General features: G+C 45.9%; 1 protein-coding gene across 6 annotated transcripts in view; it reads left to right on the top strand.

Moving 5' to 3' along the window:
* Positions 1 to 21,218, top strand: part of RREB1 (ras responsive element binding protein 1) — a 127,146-nt gene that overhangs the window by 42,029 nt on the left and 63,899 nt on the right. For 4 of the 6 annotated variants that reach the window (XM_075416975.1, XM_075416970.1, XM_075416974.1 and 1 more), the window contains exons 2-3: positions 16,544 to 16,663; positions 18,012 to 18,214. In XM_075416975.1, the coding sequence (XP_075273090.1) occupies positions 18,101 to 18,214 (114 nt within the window). In that variant the 5' untranslated portion in view covers positions 16,544 to 16,663; positions 18,012 to 18,100. Of the gene's footprint in view, positions 1 to 4,907; positions 5,280 to 16,543; positions 16,664 to 18,011; positions 18,215 to 21,218 lie in introns of all 6 variants that reach the window. The other 2 variants (XM_075416972.1, XM_075416973.1) reach the window with 1 other exon arrangement.

Below are 21,218 nucleotides of genomic sequence, written 5' to 3'. Positions count from 1 at the left end.
TTGGTTTCTTTTCTCCGCTTCTGTCCCATCCCATCCTCTGAAGGTGATGCATTTTTACAATAAATCCCCGCTCTCTGGAGGAGGTCAGCTGCCCGTGCGGGAGCATGTGTGCCATTCCCACTGTGCTGTCTGTTAAGTCCAAGGGCCCAAGGTTTGTAAATATTGTTTCTAAAGTCCCTGAGGACTCCAGGTGAGCTGCTTGCCCTGCTAACCAGGGCTGGCTGGTACCCGTGGTGGCAGACAGTTTCAGCATTGTTGCTGATGGGACTCAATGAAGCATGATTTGTATTGGAGGGAGTCAATTTTGTCTTTGTGCTTGGCCCTTTCACTTACAAATGTTTACCAACAAACAAAACAGTTGAAAATGATGCTTAATTCAGCCATGTAAAGACTGAGGGAGGCGGGGAGGAAGGGCAGTATTTTGGACTTGTGTTTGTTTTGTGCTTAGCAGTGTGCAAAAGGTACACCCTGTCCTCAGTCTAGGAAAAATTGGATAGGTAAGCAGAAAATTACCAACTCGTTGCCTGGGACTGCTCTTGCTCCCTTGCTTCCCTCTTACAGGGATGCCATGGGAGAGGTGCGCTGCAGACATTTTAATGGCAGTAGTTTATTTTATTGTGGACTGGTTTTCACTGGGTTTAACTGGAGAACTGAACTTCAGGTAGGCTTCTAAATGATAGGAGTGTTCTTACAGCAGAGGGGTTGCAAGTGAGCTCTGAGCTGGAGAGAGGGGAGTGAGGGGGAGTGGGAGGAGGGAGTCTGGAGATGGAGTCAGCTGTGGGTTCGTTCCACGACATCTTTTCATCTTTCTCCGGTACTGCAGCACCGCGGGAGTAGAGTTACCAACAACATTCTTGCTCAGGTCTCTCATCCCTCACTCAAATAGAGGGTGTAATTTGATGATGTCTCAGCTCCCCTGTGTGAAGGCTGTTGATGAAACTGTATGTGTGTACATTTTTAAGTGAAAAATAAATAAAAAACACCCAAACAAACACAAATCCCAAACCAGATCAATTCCGTGATCCCGGATCACCACGTAGTTGTTCAGATGCTAGGACTGGCACGAGGCCAGAGCTGTGGGGTGAAGCGAGGACTGGCAGTCTGTCCTTCTGAATGACAGCCATGGCTTACATCAGGTTAAATCACTCTGTGCGCTACAGGCTGAGGCAAAGCAGAATGGATTAAAAACAGGTTTTCACTTCTAGCCTGGAGTTTTGTCACAACTGCACTTCGCTGTCAGCTTGTGTAGGTATTTCTGCATCTCAGCTGCCATGCAATATGAGAGACGTCTTTTTACAGGACAGTTCTCACAAACTTTAGTGTTCACTGAAGTTTTCCGTGTTTGAGCTGCTGTGTCCACGACTTTCACAAAATAGATTTTGAATCTGGATTTTTATCTCCTCCGTATCCATCTGTACCAGCTGTTATCGGCCGCAAACAGGTTAACAGTGCGGCCTGCTGGGCTGCTTAATGGGTGGCCGCAGGGCACTGCCTTTGGGCTGATGCAGATCATTTCTTCTGGCCAAGGTTATCTCTCTGCTGACCTTGTGGCCAGAGCTCGGCCTCTCGGTGGCATGGCAATTGTGAAAAGTAGAGCTTCTGAGACAATTCGTAGAGGCTGGAATATCCTTTTTGTTTTTGTAAAAGCTGTGTTTTATTTTTGTTACTGCTCTGAACGAGGAAAGTGTGTGCCTGGATGTGAAGTTTGCAAATTCGGAGGAGGTTGTGTTCGGACATCCTTTTCTTCTAAAACCTGCTGCAGAGACTCCCCAGATGGGCATGGCAAGAGGCCCCTGTACCACAGCTCGGTTTAAAAACCCACTTTTGCTGCTGTACTTTCTCAGTTGTTTGGTCACTGAGGTTTGATACATTGCTGTATGTGACACACGGCATCCGATTTCTTCCTAGCTGTAGCCTTTCATACCAGAACGTCTTTTCCCTTGGTTGTAATTGGTTCGGTTTACTGGACTAAATGTGTTTGCATGCTGCTGGGATGAAGAGGGACTTCTGTTAGCTGTGTAAGGGAATGAGGCACAGGGATTGATGGGGGGAGTGGGGAGAGAGGGAGGAGTCGGAGGGTTGTTTTTTTTTTTTTTCTAGAGGCATCAGGCTCCTCCTGTAGCGAGGGAGAGCATAGTACATCGAACCTAAAGACCTTTAAAGTACATGCTGAAATGGATGCTGGGAAGATACAGTACAGTGCTTGGGCACAACTCCAGGGCTCCCAAGGCAAGTAATATTTAAACAAGCTGAACAGCCCCTTTAGGCAAGCAGCAGGAAATCCAGCGCTTAGCTTTGTGTTGTTGCGTGGTCAGCAGAAGATAAAGCTCAGGCTATGCAGCTGGGGTTCCCTCCTATCACTGGATGGCAAACTGTTAAGAAAAGATAAAAGGAGAGAAAAGAACAGGGGTTCTTACTGAAAAGCATTCCTTCGTATTTTAAGCCGTCGAAGTACTTTTAAATACATTGGGCCTGATGTAAGTCAGAAGCAGTGTCACCAGCAGCTCTGATGTGTTGGTATTTGGCAGGTGAAAGGTGAATTTGTCCGTCTGCTTCACCAGGGACAAATGTTTAACATGGGTAGGACTGTGCTACGTGTAGGTGCCTCACTACGAGCCTCATGGCAGGCAGGAGCTTCCCAGAGCTTATTTAGGAGCAGGGCACGTAATGGTGGAGCTGCTGCTGACTGTGGGTTCATTCTGAAAACGCACCCAGCCTTCAGCCCTGTGTAGCCTTCCTAGGTCCTGCTTTCTGCAGACAGTCCTTGGCTGGACACTGTTTTAACAATGAGGAAGAGAATTTAAATGAATGAGATTGCTAGTTCGAGTCATCTGATCATTATTTACTGTATTCCTCCCCTCCCTCCCTCCTCCCTTTTTCCTGCATCGCAGCACTGGTGTCTTGGGAAAGAAAATGCTTCAGAGCATTTGTTACCAATTTAGCAGCAAGTACGTGCTCAAATTTGGGATTTCTGAGATCTGTGTGTGCCATATGTAGGCAAAATGTAATATTTGCTAGTTCCAGTGGAAGGGAACAAACATAAATTTGCTGTTCTTCAGGTAGTGTTTCTTTAATCTAGTGAGACTTACATTTGTGCAGCCTTTTTGTTTTGGTAAGATGGTTAACTGTCCTCCCTAGGGTGCCTAATTGCTTATCATGGACTAATCAGTCCCCTGGGTATATGAAGGGATGAAACACTGCCAAGACAGAGCCTGTGACTTCCCCCAGAGGTGTGATAACCCTCTTGGTTACCCCACCCTTTGGGGAGCTTGCTTACTGCTATTTTGAAGACCTCCTTACTTCAGAAATTACCGATGTTTAGAGATTCCAGGAAGTTTTAATGGACGGTATTTGCCGAGGAACCTTTGAGCTTGTCAGCTTCCATATTTTTCATGTCAGATCTGCACTGAATAGCATTTGAAGTTCTGTGTGAAGGATGCTGAACAGGTTCCTGCTGCCACTTCTGTTTATGGAAGTGCCTACCTCGGTAGCCTCCGTGGCATGCCAGGCCCTAACAGGTGAGGAAAGGGCCAGTTTCTGTCTTCTGCTGTCAGTAAGCAGGGATGGTGAAATCTTCTAGCTTCAGAAACCCTGTTTGAAGTTTAGATGAAGGAATGGGTGAAACAAGTGTGGTGGTGACTCTTCTAATTTTTGGCAGAATGATAGTTGCACATTACCGTGTGTGAAATGAGTGGGTAGATTCAGAAAAGTTTTTCACTGTACAGTGAAAAATAATTTATTTAGCTGGTGGTTTTGCTTGCTTTCGCCTTTTAGTTGCTTGTTTTAACTCATCCAAATACACGCTTGCCTGTTCTACAGGTGAGATGGCTACCAATTTCTTGAATTATTCTCTTGTCTCTCATTATATTGAACAGTTGAGCTCCATAAGGCGTATAAAACTTACTACAAAACAATAACGTCTGAACTGGAAGTGGAAAATAGCTCCTGCTATTTAGTATCTGAGTGAAAGTATGACTTCTAGTGTTGAGGTTTTCTTTGTCCTTTACTTTTGCTCTGAATGAATATGAATTTTATATGAATTTTGGAGGATGGGATCTGTCAATCAGGTAGAAATAGAGTTTGATCCTTTAAAGAGTTGTAACCTAATCAAAGAACAGTATTGGATTTCTTTTTCTTCTTTTGTGGCTCTTTTAGTAGATCTTGTTCACCTCCAGTCATAGGGTAGATTGTAAGTGACCTCAGCAAGATTAATGTAAATATATATATTGCCATAGTATGTACTGGCTTAAAACTGTAAAGCAAGGTGATTTCATTTCTAGAATTACAAAAAAGTGCCTGTGTGGGTGAGTATGTATATCTATGACTTGAGAAAACGTTCACATGGGAACATCATTCCTGAAAAGAAGTATGAATTTCAGTATCATAGGTCTGGTTATGATGTTTCAGTGTTGCTTTGCTATGAGTGCATATATGAAAGTGATTAGTCAAGGTTCCACTGGCAAACTCCTGCCCTCCTACTACAGAAATTGGAGTGGGTGTGAATGGGTGCACGGGCCACTTGGTCAATTTTGTTGTTGTTGTTCGTTTTTTCTCCACGGTGAACACTTGCAACTACTACTTTATCCAGAATTAGGTTGAACCTTTCCATAATTTATGCTAGTTCATTTCAGGCTAATGTTTTGGTATATTATATGTCAATGGGAGTCAGCAGAAGGAAATGAGTTTCCCTCTTCATACATGAATTGTGGGAAGAATTGTCTGTATCATCTATTTGAGGGCAGTGTGTGAAGCACTAGCGATGGAATTGGTTTTTTGTAAGAGGAGGGTGATTTTGGACTAGCAGCAGACGTTTTTGGCTAGAGGAATAGCAACTTGAAACTTCATTTACTGAAGAAACCTGTTCACAATTTTGTCTTGTTTTGTTTTGTGTTTTTTTTTTTCCCCAGCGTTCCTGAAATAAACTTCCTGCAATTCTTTGCAGTGTGCAGGTGTCACAGACTCCCTTTTACTCATGGTTGCCTGTGCAGCCCGTCAGGCGACTGAAGGCTGTGCCTAAAACTCTACCAGCAGTGCGGCATACTGCAGTGGTCTTGATATCGATACGGTGGACACCTTGTACAGCTACAGGCTGTAGCGTCCCCTCCTAGTCCGAACAACTGAGTATTGCGTTCCAGGAGTCTACACACGTGGAGGACTGCCTGGAATAGAAAAAGGAAAGCTGCAGAGATTGTAAGCTGCTGCTTGATCCGTGTGGCTGTTGTGCCGAGGAGCATCAAAACTTTGCTGGATGGATCCGACAGCTCGTTGCAGAGTAGAGGGTCAGTCTCCCTGGTTATTTGCTGTTATTAACTGTAGTGGATTTTATGTTTTGTTTTTTTTTTATTTGCTTTGTTTTTATATTTTTCTCTGCATGCATAAGAGGATTGTGGCCTTGCAACCAGAATGCTCGTATTCAGGAAACTTAAGGCTGTTCCTAGTGAAGGGCTTTGAAGATCAGCAGGCATTTCCTCCAGGGTTTGCAGCATTGTTGGAGGAGCCAGTCACTGCAGAAGTCTTCAGGCCTATACACCCGACTCTGGTCATTCCTTACCTCACCAGCACGTGGATGATACTGTTTGCAGACTGTCTAAGCTCCACGATGACCTCCGTGGATTCCTCATGAGCTTTTACAAGGCCAGGCCTGTGTACTTTGTAAAAGCCTTTAGAAATGCCTGCTAGGCTTTTAAAGTCCCAGAGCAAAAGTTATACTACAAGGAACTTGGAAGGTCAGCAGCTGGATGAGGTTGTGGATGAAGGGGGATGTGTGTGTGTATATGCAGTTCTTGTTTTGAAAATACATCTTTTTCAAGTCAGATAGAGATACATCCTTTCTGAGGAGTCTTCTTGCACTCATCTGATGAAGCTGAGGGACTTTTGAATTCCGTAAGAGATTGTTGAACTGGATTGCTGTGCCCTTTTTTTGCACATGTGTCGCAGTCTATGAAAATTAACAGATGCTGTTTCAGTTTGTCACTGTTCAGGAAGCACCTCCCGCAGGTTAGTTTCACTACATGTACTGCAAAATAGAAAGAAAACTCGTACTGAAGAATACCATTGGCAAGTAGCACTGCTGTTTAAAATTTTCCTGGTGGCTTTCCTGTGAGGATCTGAGCTTGGAGAGGCTTGCCAGCACCATCTACTACTGTAATTAATTTTCCTAACTAAAACATGAAAGAAAGGTCGTATTTCAGAATGTAGAGCTCTGCAAACAACCCTGAAGGCTACCTGCCCAGCTGGTTGGTATAAGCCAGTGGGTCTGCTCACAAGACTGTGGCAACTTGTTCATCAGTGATGGGAGAGAGACGTTTTTCTGAAGGCTGGCTTCTCTCTTCACCTGGAGGAAGCAACAAACCTCAGTTTGAGCGATGTGTGGTACTTTGGCATCTATGGCAAATACATATCTAGAATAACCCCAGGTAAAATTAAACGGCTAGCTTGTATCTCTTATCTCTGGTTCAGAACAACAGGAGGATGGCAACTGATGGTCATCTATGCTTAATATCACATGGAGGTGATGTAGATGGTGTATATCTGTTCCTGGTCCTTAGGAGGTTGCATGAGATAGCTGAGACCTGTTTGTGCCTTATAGAGTGCAGGGCAAGGGAGGGTGGCTTTGGCTAGTGGGGCTGCTCGGAGTCTGCCTGTTATGGAGATATGAGCTAGGAAGGAGGGCTGCAGGTTGTCTGGCTCGTGAAAAAGTTGTGTAGCCACTTTGGATATTGCAGTTGGAGGCTGATGTTACAAATGCCTCCTAGGGTGGCTGGGAGAGTCGGGGTTGTACAGCACGCTTCTGAATCCCTTTGCTCCAGCACATCTCTCTCTCCTCCCTGTGGTATGTGGTTTCCCCTCTTAAAATTTCAAGTTAAAACTCTCTAATTAAAAAATCTGCTTTGAGAGGTATGTGTGTTTCTGAAAGTTTTGAAGTTGTCTTGATTATGTATTTTGTTGTTGTTGTTGTTGTGAGACTGTGATAGGGGCAATAGTTCCTGTGCTGACCAGAAACAGAAGATAGGAAGATAATGATGTTAACAAGGTGGAGGAGAAAAGGAGGTGTTTGTTTAGAGAAAGCCTAGTCACTAAAGCCTGTGGAGCAGAGGAACCCTGCTGATAACACAGATGAAATAGTCTGCCTCTTTCCTAACTTTGTAGGAGTGGAGCTTTGTAATAAATGGCTGCCATGTGGCAGCTGTCTCCCAGCTTCGTGAGCCTGGCACTAGTTAATCCTGTCAGCAAGTCATGCTCCCTGGAAAAGAGCAGCAAGAAGAGCTGCAAACTCTTGAATCATTCTCTCTGCAAAATATTTGCATGTTGAATCTCTTTCTGCTTAAAATGAGTTTGGTAATTTGGTGGAGATTCTCGTCTTTGAGTAGCATTAGAGTGCAGCTGTGTTGGCTTTTAAATAAAATGTTAGAAACGTGCTGAGATGTTGGGATTCTTTTCTCTCTTTAAAAAAGAAAAAAGCCATTTTAGTTTTGGAAGGTAGATGTTCTAGGGTACAAAACGTGCTGTGAAAAGAAGGGACGCTCTATGTTGCTATCCCGGTGTGTTAAGAAATTACAGGCTGAGCATCTGAGATCATGATTATCCTTAAAAGCTCGAGGCTTTAAAATTAATCTGTTCACTTTAATTTGCTTTTTTTGTATTTTGCTGAGCATGTAGTGTTTCTGTCCCACCTCCACAACCTGGAAAACTAGAACTTTGACTTTAAAAAAAAAAGTTATGAGATTTTTGCGCAGTAATGTAACACCATCAGATTTTTACAGGGGTCATGGTAACATCATGATGGTTGACAACGTCACCACCAGGAAATGAGTTTTAATCTCTATAATTTCTACTCTTTCTTATGTCGTGCATCATTTTACTGTGTTACCTTGCGAGGCATAAAGTGCTTTGGCATGCTACCTGGTACAGTGCTCCAAGCAGAGAGTGTGCTGGCATCTCCTGCAAAGACAGCACGGTTGGGCTGCAAAGGACGCGTTGGGGGCTCTGTGGTGAGCGAACAGATGCTCTCTCCCTTGGGCTTGCCCGTGCAAGGAAATTTGCTGGCATGTGGATGCAGTTACAGTGGTGAAACGCCATGTGGGACGTAGCTACTCTGAAGGGAAGGAGGCTCTTCCTGGTTTAGTTCACCCTGTTTCCAGAGCAGTTTTTGTAAAACTGCCCGTGCTTTCAGGCCCTGTGTGAAGCTCCCTTTAAATCTGTCCTGGAGGAAGAGGATCGCAGCCAGGGCGCAGCACAAGAAGCAGGGCACTAGCACAGGAGATTTTCTATTATCTTCTGTGGCGTGATTCATGCTGCCTCTCTCTAATCCCTGCCAAACCCGTCCTGCTGCGCACACACAGCTCTGGCAACGTGTGAAGAGCAAGCGCGAGGGGATGAAATGTTTGTTCATTTCTCCCTCCGGAGATTTGCTTTAAACCTTTTCCTCCAGTCCCAGATCCAAAGCTGCTGTGGCTGAGCTGCTGGCCGTCAGGGCGAGGGACAGGGACGGGGATGGGAACAGGCTGGCCCTCCCTCCCTCCCTCCCTCCCTCCTCCCTCCTTCCCCAACAGCTGCAGGCGCCAATTGCCAGCGAGCAGCCTGGCCGCATGGTTTCGTGGCTTTTCTTCCTCTCGTTATTACTGTTCCTTCTTGTTTCTATGATGCTGTGCGGAGGAACAACCGGACGGATTGTGTCCTCTCGGGATGGGTGCCTGGGCATCTGCACAGCCAGTTGGTACGGCACAGGAGCCCCTGTTTTTTCAGTGACACCAGGGGCTATTGATGGCAAGCTGAGGCTGTGCTGCTGCTGTTGCACAGATGCTTGCTCTTGTCCCACCTTAAAAGGACAAGATATCCCGTGGTTCGGACTGGCCATATATTGTTGGGGATGTCAGCATCTCCGTCACAGCCACCTGGCCAAGCCCGGCGTCGCGCTTCGCCCGTCCCGCGTCCCTGCAGCCTCTCCTCAGCCGGAGCCGAGGGCACTGTAACTCAGACGGTTTGGAGGGGAGGCTGCTTTTCTGCTTCACTCCTCAGAAATGTTTTCCATCTGGCTCTCCCAAATGCAATCCGCCTAGCTCACCCCTCGGGCTCTTGGGCGAGTGTCCCATTCCCTCAGCACAGTGCTTGCTTAGCCATGTAGGTGATGGGACATCAACTTATAGCTTCCCCCCGCCACCCTCAGGGTTTGAAGTTCACTGTGTTTGCAAGCAAAAATGTAAAAAAAAACCCCACAAACCCACAGAGCTACTTTTTAGGTTGTTTCCTCATTTTGTGTCCCTCATCCCTGCTTGCTTGTTTGAGGTGGCAGCGGCAGCAGCAGATGAGGTTTTGTGGCCTGGGGTCGCTGAGGCTCCCCTCGGGCAGGCGCGCCTGCCCTTGCTCAGCCTCTCGGGCCGGGAGACATGCAATGAGGGTGCCCGCTGGTTTTTACTTCAGCTTCCCCCTGTCCCTCTGCTCGCTTTGCCTCGGCTCCTTCAGGGCGGCGTGGGCAAAGGCGTTTTGGCAGGCAGCGTGACGCCGCTTGTCTGTCCCCTTCCTGCCTTTGAGAGACACCTCCATCCCACCTGTGGAGGGAAGAGCCTTCGGGGCCTGCTCCCTCCGGTCCCTGGCCCTGCTCCGGGCTCCCACCCTCTCCCGCACCTCGTCCCAAGGCCATCACCTTGTCCGGTGGGACGGGAGCCAGCCCAGGCCTGAGGGAGAGCCGCGGTGGCCGGGCCAGGGAAGGCAGTCGGTGTGGGGACAGACCTCGGGCCGTGTCTCAAGGCGAGCCGCCCTGCTGCGGCCAGTGCCAGCCCAGGGGGGAGGACGCGAAGGGATTTTCTCGGGTCGCCACTTCATCTAAGGCAAATAAACTGGAGTCGAAGCCAAGAAACACATCGACTTCCTGGAACTCTGCGAGCCGTCCGCACAGCTGTCCCCGCTCCCCCAACACATGCAAAGCAGAGCTTATAAGGACAGACAGTATTGCTTTTGTGTTCCTCCCCAGCCAGCGGGGAGGGCACGGCGGGGAGAAGGGGGGGATGTGCCGGGTATGGCCCAAGGCCCCTCGTGTCCCGTGTTGCCCCGGCGTCGCCGTGGTCCCTGGTGACTGGGGAGCTGGGCCTGCTCCCCACGCACCTCCCAGGGACTGCGTGGGCAGGCAAGGGTGAGGATGGAGGGGCGTTCGCAGTCATCCGCATGGGAGGGAGCAGAGGGATGTCTGCTTACAGTCACTTGCTTTATTCTGCTGTTGCCCTGGCTTTATCTTTTCGCGTGTTGAAAAGCGGTGCTGGTGGCCCCGGGTTTTTTGGGCTGCCTTCAAATCTCAGTCTCCTTTTTGCTTGAACGAGCTCTCGATGCCAACTGCAGTGCGGTGACAGAGGCTTCCTGGAGGGCCAGGTGCTCACCCACAAGCTAGTATGAACAGCGAGGATGAGGAACAGCTCGTAGAGACTGCTTTGGTCTGGGGGGGAGGAGGGCTGGGGCATCAGGAGATCTCAAAATTCATCCATTGAGCCTAGACGCGGCTGCAGGTTGTTGCAGCTTTTGGGGTGCTGTGCATGGAGCATAGCGCTGCCATCCCCACGAGTGGCAGCGCCGTCCGGAAGCTCAGTGCGGGTTCGGCTCATGCCTGCGGAGGTGGGGAGGAGACCTGGGCCTTCCCGGGAGCCTGGGGGCCGATGGGTTTTGCTTTCACTCTTGGGGCTGGAGCAGTGTGTGCTTCGGTTCTCCTTTCTAGCCTAGTGAGACCACAGGCTCCTGCTGTTCCCACAGCAGGCAGCACTTGCGAAAGGAGCAAACATCAGTGCCCTGCTGAAGTTAGCAAATCGAGCACAGGGCTGGGAACACTGGAACAAATGCATTTTATACTAAGGCTGCCTGCTGTCTCTCTGCGTTACTGTAAACCAGTTGGACCTTGAAAGTGAATTTCATCCAGGAAACCCCTGCTTTGCCGGTATGGCACCTCACTGTTACGTTAGTACCGCTTCCTTGTTTTCAGTGTATTACATCAATGTAATACCAGAGTGTCGTGGTGATTCAGAGTTGTTGTTCGCTTAAGGCCTTAACTAACTTCAAATTCTGGTATGCTTTTTGGAGAGATGCTTTTGGTCATCTAAGCCAAAGTTCTGAGGACCAGTAGTGGTCCTTCAGTCATCAGAAGGTGATTTTCAAAACCTACGTAAGCATATCCCATCATGCATGCAAGGGGATAAAACAGGAGGCGTAAACATGTTTGAAGATTTAAAATTTGGCCTGTTAGGTATTGTAGCAACAGTATACAAATAATCTAAAAATCTGGGGATCGTCTTGTTCTTGTCTGATGCTTCTTTCCCTGCTCCACTCCCAAAACAGAAAGTGGTCCCTAGCTCAGTTTTAAGGCATGGGCATGAGCATGTGCTTCAGTTGTTCATTCTGTGTCTGGCTGTATCTGTCTGTGTACATTTTAGGTAAGAAAAGGCAGATGGATGTTGTGGATTTGTAGGGTTATTTTAGGAAGCAAAGTATCATATGTTCGCTAACATAGGTAAGACAATTGTATCGCTAACAGCTCGGAGAGGTCATAGCAAGATGAGCGGTCTGTCTTTTCGTGCTCAGGGAATACCTTTCCAGAGGTGTTGCTCCTTTTGGTTGTTGTCTTTGAGGCTTTATTTTGTTTGGTTTTGTTTTTCCCTAGAGGAAAACATTAGTTACAGGTACAAGTTCAAAACCTTTGGAGTAACATTCTTAGTTTTTACTGAATGCTGGGTGGAAGAACAACCACCAGATACTCCATGCCACTGCACGTCTTCTGGGCTGGTCTTCTTTACTCGTAGGTGACTTTGGACTGGTGCTCCAGCAGTGGTGACAGTGAGGTGACACTGCTAGTGTAATTCTTTACTGCTGGGGTGCCGAGTCAGCACCAACACTTAGTAGCAAGGGCAGAGTTGGTATTAAAAAGGTCAGTTGGGAAAACTTTTTTCATTTGGTTTTCCTTTGCCTCGAGGCAGTGGCTTTGGATAGCGTTAACCATTTTTTCTTCCCACAGAGCGCCTTTTCACCCTCTTTCCTTCCTGCCAGCTTTGATGCAAAATCATGTGCAGACTGTAGCGCGGGTGATTGTGTGCATCTCTTGGGGTGGGAGCGACCACTGGTGCTTGGGTGTGTCACCACGTGCTCTGTGAGTAAAATCTGCTCCTCTGTGTAGGAGCGCAGTAGGAGAGCAGTGCATCAGAAACCGTTTGGAGCACGGGGTAGTGATTCTTAGGTATTACAATCTCAAGGGTAAATGGTAAACTTTGTTTATTCAAATACAACATCCCTCTTTGAAGTTCTGTTCTCGTCTAAATTTGTATACTAGAAGGTCTGGCCTTCATTTAAATGAACCTTGGGTTTTTTTCTACCACTTAAAAAAAAAACAGTGAGAAAGCCTTGAATAAGCTAGTAGCGTTGCTAAGATGGAAATGATGAAGAAGGCTCAGGATTCCTGTTCGGGCCTCACGGGGGAAAAAGCGGTTTGAAATGCGTATGGGGGGGGTGCACATTCCTAAAAATGTCATTTGTTTCCCCCGTTTCTCCTCTCTGCTCGCGTTCTGTAGTGTGTACTACGGTGTGTTTAATGAAACCAATAAAAGTATTTGGCTGAGAGTGTTAATCTTTCCCTGGCCCAATTAGTGCATTGCTTTTACTTTAACGTTAATGTGGATTTTTTTCAGAAGGCAGAACAATAAGCAGCTTTGTGCTACACACCAGGTTTTCCCCCTCCTTGCATGTATTGTGTGTTTCTTCCTATCTATTCCGAAGGGAGAGCTCATGTGTAAGGACAGTGGAGCGAACTGGAGCAGAGACTTGTACCAGCTCCCAGGGGCCGGGATGTGCTGCTCCGTGCCTGTGTAGCTGCCTCTCAACAGCAAGTCAAGTGATTGTGACTCTGAAGACTCATCATTTCTTCTGCTTTCTTCTTCCTTCCCCTGTGGCCCGTGTTCTCCTTTTTGCTTCGTCTGTGATGCTCTTCACCAGAAGGAGAAGCAGCTGTAACTGTTGCGAGTGGTCTTAGAACAAGAAAATTAAATACATATAAATACACATAAGCACGAAGTGGGGAAGTAACTGTTGATGGGCTCGACTGTAACATACAGTGGAGTCACACTTTATCCCAAAGGAGGAAATAGGTCTAGCAAGTGTCTTCCTGTACAGACTGCATGGGAAGCAACAAGGCTTTTTTCTGTTTTTTCTGTATTTTTTTTTTTTTAGCTCTCTGCTTTCTCAGTGGCTCTCCCATTGAGCTGGTTATATGGGGGCATTGGGGGGGGCCTCTGTCAGAAGCAGGAGATAAAGGCCCCACAGGTTTCTCTGTGGGATCAAAGTTGCCCCGGTTTCATGGTTTCAGCAACATCATCAAGTGGAGGGGACACGTTCGCGCAGAAGAGCCAGGTCTCTTGGTGTGGCCGTGCAGAGAGGGCTGCTGTGTTGTTCTGTTTGTGGTCGTGTGTGTGTGTGTGTGTCCCATGTGTTAGCGCTGTCGCTCTGTCGCTTGCTCTCTGCTTTTCCTCCTTTTCACAGAGGATGACTGTGACGCTGGGGGGGTTTCTTCAAAGTAGAAGATTACTTGAATGCTTGTGACCACTTCCCCGTTTCCTAGAGGCTTTGGTCCGATGTTGAATGCAACCTGATTGCCAGCCTGCTTCCTGTTTGTCCTCTTTCCTGGAGGTCCTTGTTTTCTTTTGGGGAGCGGGAGGAAGAAGACTCCATCAGCACGACCTCCAAGCAGGGGCGTTTGGTGTGAGCGGAGGATGGCAGTCCTGCAGGCGGCATGGCATAGGGCATCTGTGCTGGTTGCTGCCTGTCAGATTCCCTGAGTTTCATAGGTGCAGTGGAAAAAACCACACTTCCCCATCCTCAGTGATGCATTTATTTAAAGGAAAAAGAAAATGCCAAAAAAAAAAGCTGCAAGAGAAGTCTCTCAGTTTGTTCCTGCCTAAAGGCGCTCTGCCACGGGTTTTCCCACAGGAAGCAGTGATTTGGCCCAGTATTCTTATTGTTTCTATATCCTATTGCAAATAGAAAGTTATGCTTCTGAAATCGGTGTGTGCGGCTCGTGTGGTTGTCTTTGTTTCAGTGGTGCATTTTTGCTTCATGCAAGAGAGTGGAAAATAAATCTGTAGATAAAAGTGTGCAACAAAGATAGCTATTTTTGCAGAAATTAAGTTGCGATCTTTCAGCTGCTTCCAAAATAGGAAATTTTTAATATATGGACGATGGTTTTAAAAACACGATCTGTGACTATAATCTTTGTTTGCGTTAGCAGGAAGATACTTAAATTCAGAAATAAAATAGCTTTTTGTTCATAGAAATTATGAAGGGCTGTAATAGCATAATACATAGTTTTCCTCCTGAAAGAAGAACACAAAGCAAGCTGTCAGGTGTTTCAAAACCAGGAGGTAGGCTTGTTAATATGTGCGTGTATGCCTGCCTCTTCTCCTTGTGATGAACTTTGCACATTTTCGCTGTTGCTAAAAGCAGCACTAGGAATTCTGGCTCTTGTTCCCTGGGAAGCTCCTCAGCAATCTTAGAAGTTACCTTGGCCAACACAGGAGTCTTCACAGTTACACAATAGATTGACTTTTTCCAGGATGAATCAGTGGTGACAGTGATGTCCTAGGTATTGACTGCAAGAGGAAAGAATATGTCTGCTTTGGAGGGGAGAGTTGTTTGGGTTTTTTTAAGGACTAAAGCACTAATTTCCATTGTTTTAACAGAAATCTGTCCCAGTAATTTAAACCGGTCCTTATTTTTGGTGGTACTAAGCAGATACAGCAAGCAACTTACCAGATTTAGGCCAGTCTCAAAAAGAACTCTTTTGTGGTTATTCTATTCAAAATTAAGTCAGCTACCACGTAAGTGGTTAAAGAAAGTTAGAGAGAGGTAAAAAAAACCCGGCTGTGTTGCTCTCCAATGAGATGGACCTTTTTTAAAAACAAACAAAACAACAGCAAAGTTGTAACAGTTAAGGACAAACAAAGCAAAACAAATAAACAGCTCCCGTAATTATTGAAGAAAATACAGAAGGATGGGTGCTTGGACTCAACTTGGGTCAAGAAATCCCTGTGTTGCAGGGACTGCTAGTGTTTTCTGAGCAGAAAAGTACGAAAGTGGGTAGGGCAGAGTTACCTGGAGTTGTTCAGGATAGCATAAAAATAGTCTTTTTGTCTGTTTGCGAAGATGTAATTTGAAAACAGTTTGTAGAGAAGTTAGTGTTATCCGGAGCCTTGGACACTGGGCTTAGTCGGGTGCTAGGTTTTGTCTCTAGACTGGGCTGGCTGGCTGTGTTGCATCATCTGCTTGCCGCTCCTAGGAGGGTCGGTGGTTAAACGCAGGGACCTTGAATCTGCTGCTTGGCCCGGTACTGGGTGAAACGAGGAACTGCTTGGCACAAGCCGGGCCCTTTCCCTTTGTCTGCCTTTGCCTGCGTGCTCTAAAATGTCAGTAGTTCAGATACCATAGTCACTTATTGTTTGCAAATGCTATTCAAACAGCATATGAAGATGTGTTACGTGACCGATTTGCATGCCATCCTTGAGAATATTTTTTTTTAAAAGGAGGAAACCCTATGGAGTTAGCTGCAGTTTGAGGCCAGTGGTCTCTTCTGTGTTAACCTGTGTTAAGTTTGCTGGATGCGATTTGGAAATCGGAGATGAAGAAATGTCCGCAGTGTGTGTGTTTCCATAATGTAGTAACTATTTTTCTTGTAGGGTTATAAAGGTGTATTTCTTCGTTAAAAATGTATCAGTAGTTTTCCATATTGCAAATAACTTTGTCCAGAGGCTATTGCTGTGGGTGCCACAGGCAGAGAGGTCCTCTCTTTCTCATACATTGATCATTCCCTGTCACCTCTAAAAATGATGTTTAACTGCCCTGTCATTCTCCAGCCAGAACAGGCATCCTTCCTGGAACCTCAACGATAGCATGATAAGTTTGTGGTTTCAGAAAGGGGTGTGGAGAAATGCTGTCAGCACATAGGATGGTTGCTTATGTCTGCAGCTCATCTGGAAACCTTGGGCAATGGCTGTGAGGAATCTGCTGCCAAATGGTCCCAGAAACCTCAGTAGTCATTTTACCACTGGTAGAAGGAAGAAAAAGCCACCATGAATTTATGTATTGGAGTAAACCTTAACCCTCCAAGAAGAGGAGATGGGAGGAGTGTATGCATGAAATGGAGTTACTTAAATTGTCTAGCTGCAGAATATTCTTCCAACTTCTTAATCAAATGTCATGACTATCAGTGATACGCTAGCTTGCTCTCTTCTTCTCTCCCTACTCCTTCTTTTGCTGGCTGAATACCGGGGACAAAGCCGGTAAGAGTTTTGTTTCTTTGTTTGCCCAGGTTTTGCCACTGGCAGAGGCAGCAGTGTCTCCCAGCCCAGTGCCTGGCCACCCATGGGAGTGGGCACTTGACTGTGCTGGCACTGTTTGCATGCTTCAGTTGTCAGACCTACATACCGGTCAGGGGAGCCCTCAAACTAAAGGGCTGTAGTCTTATTTTGCTTAAATGGCTTCCAGAAAAACTTACTCACATTCTCTTTTTCCCTTCTCCCTCACGCAGTGCTAGAGGGTGGTGCTGAAGAAGAGGCTGAAGAGCCAGACGCTACTATACATACTACACTAAGTGAGGAGACCAGCAACCAAGAAGAGAGCCACAGTCAATCAGGGGATAAAAATGAAGGTAACTGGTTTGACCAGCTCTGTGTGACTGTGTAAATTAGGGCATTGATTAAAGCCTGTAGAAACATTTCTTACCCATCCATACCCCTTATCTTTGTGAAGAGTGTAAGATACATTGAGCAGAAGCAGTAGCGCATGCTTTTCTTTCCCCGTCCCTAACCTTTATCTGTCTGAAAAGTATAAAATAAGTTGAGCAGAAGCATGGGCACAGAAATACTCGGCTACTATTGCAGGCTTCCAAACTAAGATTTTCTTGGCTCCCAGTATCTTGGCACCACATTACTTAGCCTCAAAAAACCACCTGTTTATAATGCTCAAACTCATCTTCCAAAGACAGTACTATGCAGAGATCAAATGTTCACAGGCAAACGTGTTCCTCCTTGTTCACCCTCACATCCTCCTGTGTTACACCGACTTTCTCACAGCACACATTAAGATTCTGAGCTCTCCACCAGAGGTGACAGAGCAGTAGGCTTGCAGGGTGTTCCTGTTTGTTTGGGAGACTTCTTTTGGGGGAAAGGAGTGTTTAGTTTGAAAGCATTTTCCTTTTCAAACTCCTAAAGAGGAAAGTGGAAGTTGAGAATGATGTTGAGAAACTAGAGATGATATTTTAGGTGTGTTTTGAATTTGGTATCTGAGACAGGAGCATCCCTTCTGCGTACAGAATGTGATGGAGAAGTCTGAGTCTGAACAGCTTTAGCTGTGACATTAGTCATGGATCTAACACATGTACTCCATGGGCTAATATGTCTTGATAAACCAAACAGAAAAAAAATTTACATAGATGCCAGCTGTGGCAGTAAAGAGGCATTGGGGGGGGGATTTAGGCTTTTGTTTTGGTTGTATTTTTGCTAATTTAGCTTATTCTGTATACTGAGCTGGCTTAAGCTATGCTAGAAAGAGAACCCGGTACCCTACGCTGTGTTACTAATGCCTTAGTTGTGCAGTTCTGCTCAAAGCACGTGCCAGCTTGAATGATGGTGCTTGCTGGAGTGTGCATTCATCAGTACTGCTCTGCTAGTTCATGGTGATCACAAGGTACCACGAATCAAACTATTTTACAGCAAGAGAGTTTATGGTAAATCACTCTATAAACCGCATACTGAATTAAGGTTGAAAATGAAGATAACGTGAATGTCCTATGAGAAGAAATGTACACCTCGTCCTGCATGTTCCAGTATGAGAAACTTTGCCTGTTGCAAGAACTCCAGTTATTATGGGCTGTTGCCTGTGCTCCATGATGATCCAGCAGACTGTGATGCGAGTTACAGGCAGCTGAAAATGCTGTGGTATTTTTTTTTTCTAGATGGCTTAGCAACTCCTATGCGTGTTTTTGTTTTTAATTCCAGAGAAGCAGCTGGAAGGCTTAAACAGCTTCAAGGTATCACCAAGTTCACCAAACAGTTTGGACGGAACAGACTTGTCCTCCATTGATGCCATGATGTCAGCAGTGATGAATGTGGGAAAGATTGCTGAAAACGGCGGGACCTCTCAAAATGTCAAATCCCCCTCAAAGTCTCCTGCACCAAATCGGATTGGCAGGAGGAACCAGGTATGTAAACCCAAACACAAGGGAAGGTGAAGGGGAGACAAGTGGGTGCATGGGTAGTGATGACATAATTATGTTTCTTTGATTGTTTTGCCTTTTTTCCCCTCAGCGTGTATTCCTTGCCTCCACCATTCTCTGTGTATGTTTTCTGGTGGCTCTCCAGAACATAGCTTTAGAAAACTGGGAATCAAAGGGGTCCGCTTGTTTGGATTCACATGTAAAACACCTGAGCAGGAGCTCCGATGTCACACAAGGGTGAGCTGGTCTAGCAGATGCCACTAGCAGTGGCAAAGCCACCTGAGAATTGCTGCTCCTTCCCTGCTGCTGCCTTTCTCCAGGCTCTTGCATTTACCTAATCTGTTGGGGGAGCATTTCATTTTGTGAAACTAAAAAAATAGCTCAGAGAGGAGCAGAGAGGTGTAGCAGGGGGCTTGGCTCAGCCATCATGTGGGACCCCTCGTGAGGTGCACGGCTGTCCCTGGGGAAGATCCAAGTGATTTAAGGTTAAAGGTGGTGCTAGAATGAAACATCCGTCAGGATGCTCAGTTCACGTATATGTAGTGTAAGGTGCCCTTACTTCATTGTGAATAAAACTATGAAGAGCTATTGCAGAATGCTTTGTACAGATCTTAAAGAGCAAATATGTGTGGCTTTTATGATTTTTTTTCCCATTTACCAGTTGATGGCACCAGTTGATAGCGATATTGATCTAAACAAGTGAAAGGAGAGAGTAGTATCAGTTAAAGCTGTGATTATTTATATCCATGTTTTAATCCTGCTGGGCCAAGCTGTGGAACAGCAAGAAATACCCCAAATCCCTGTGTCCATTGGACATTACAGCTCGCGGTGAAGCACGGAGAATTTGTAAATGAATCAAGATGTAGCAGGGACCAGAAAGGTTGAGAGGCATGACTCGTGATGTTCCTATAGTAGTTTATTAATAGCTTGCCAAGTAGCTGCCCAGTTGACAGACTTATGACTTGTCTTGGATTTTTTTGCTTGAAAGGAGTTAAAAGCCATTAACTGTAAATGAACATTCTTAAGTGGAGAGTCTGGGCAGTATACGGGTAAGTGTGTTTGTGGGATTGTATTGTCTAGCACCTGGCTGTAAGGTCTATTTGCAGTGTTCCCACTTAGGGGCTGCCCCAGTTCCTTGATTTCGTCATGCGAAGTGAGGCGCTGGAGATCAGACTAGTTTCTGTGGCAGTGCTGTTACACGGCTGTCCGCCGGTACACCATGTGGTTTGGCTTCAGGGAAGTTTATTAGCATTAGTGACCTTTATTCCACCTGGTATTTCGGTGGGCATCGAATCAAAGGAAGCTCGAGAGGAAATGTGACAGGATTAAGAGGGATTCTTACAGCATAAAAATAAACAAATATATTGAAAACATAGTGAATACCCTATTTGTTTTTAGGCTGAAAGATCGTTATCACCAGGGGGGCAAATGGCTGCATTACTAAGAAAATAGAAGTGAGATGTGAAATACTAAGTGGATATCAGTCTGGTTAGCAACCTCTAATACAGCGAAATTCCCACTTTTAGCACAGCAGAACGAAAGCCCTGAATAGTTTCAGTGTGTAGCAGCACAGAGATCTCAGATTCTGGTCAAAATGTGCCGCTTAGTACAGCTTCAAGGATAATAACAACTAGTTTGCTGGGTCTGACCGCTGTTTCCCATGAGTTGGCAGCAATACATTTTGCCCTGGACCTTTGTCCTGTAGTCTATGGTTCTCTTTATAATGCTGACTTTATCTTGGCGGTAGTCTACCCATGGTCTAATGAACGTGTTCTCACATCAACCTGCATCCATTTTAACTTCTCATCTGCTTTGCTCTGGAAGAAAAGTGTGACAAAGGAGTTTCTTTGAGCTGGATAAAAGCAAACAAAGCTATTGCACAGCTCCAAAAGCATTTGCCGTCAGTTGAACGCAGAGCAGCCGTGCCAGGTTGACTTACTAAAGGGAGAGTAGCTAACAAATTAGCTGCTAATTTTATCTTTCAGTTCAGGAAGTGTGTTTTCACCAGCCTGGCTCCAGTGGGGTAGCTGAGTGCTGTGTTTTAAATTTGTGAGTGGGGGTGCTTTTACAGTAGGGATGCTAATGTTTTTTGGTCTGGATTGGGTCAGTCAACAGCATTCCTGTTGTAGCTACCCTGGATTTGCTTGAGCTGTGTTACGGTATGCGGCATGTACCCTGTGTGACCACTGGAGAAAGTTTGGGTTTGAGTTAATAATAAACCCCAGATTCAATACTGCTCAGCTCTGGCTGAGCTATAGTGTGTTTCTCATCTTTGCTTCAAGGTGAACCAGTTACTACTCTATCTTCTGTTAATTTGCTGATTTGAAGAGCAGGCAGTCTGGAAAGCAGCCTTTGAAACAACAAAGTGCATCGTGTAGAACTGCAACACTCGTTTAAAGGGGGGAGGCAAAAAAATACAGTAGGTTGATAATTTCACAGAAATACCCTGCGGATTAAACACCATCTAAACTGTCAGCACAGCTGCGGGGATTTTCCTCATGGCACAGTGTGTTTGTTCTCTGTCCTGAGCCAACTTTAGCAGGGTTGCAGTATAGTTGGAGCTGAACGTTATTCCACAGACAGGTTGTGTATAATAAAATGAAAGTTATATAAGTAGGATGGAACGAGCATGTGCAAATTATATGTTCATATATAAAAATGGGGTGGGGGGGACTGTGGTATAATGTGTTCTAAGTTTCTTGGGGTGTTCAGACTTCGTAATGGCAGCCTTGCTTGCTTGCTTGCTAATGTTTTGTGAGTAATAGTATGTTGGGCCTTGGCCTGTGTGCATGGCCTACAGTAGTTACTTTTAGGATGGAGATCCCTGAAGAACAGTTAGAAAAAGATGTACAAGAGAAATAGTAGGGAGGAGTGGGAGGACCAATTGTTGCAGTCCCGATCCTTTTAGATGTGAAGTCACAAGTTTTGTTTACTTCAGACAAAATGGGAAAATAGTTCTCAATCCGTGTTCACAGGTTCCTGAAGTTAA

Source organism: Opisthocomus hoazin, chromosome 3 (genome assembly GCF_030867145.1).
Source record: "Opisthocomus hoazin isolate bOpiHoa1 chromosome 3, bOpiHoa1.hap1, whole genome shotgun sequence".
In the NCBI taxonomy this organism is placed as follows: domain Eukaryota; kingdom Metazoa; phylum Chordata; class Aves; order Opisthocomiformes; family Opisthocomidae; genus Opisthocomus; species Opisthocomus hoazin.
This window is presented reverse-complemented; position numbering and strand designations above follow the sequence as displayed.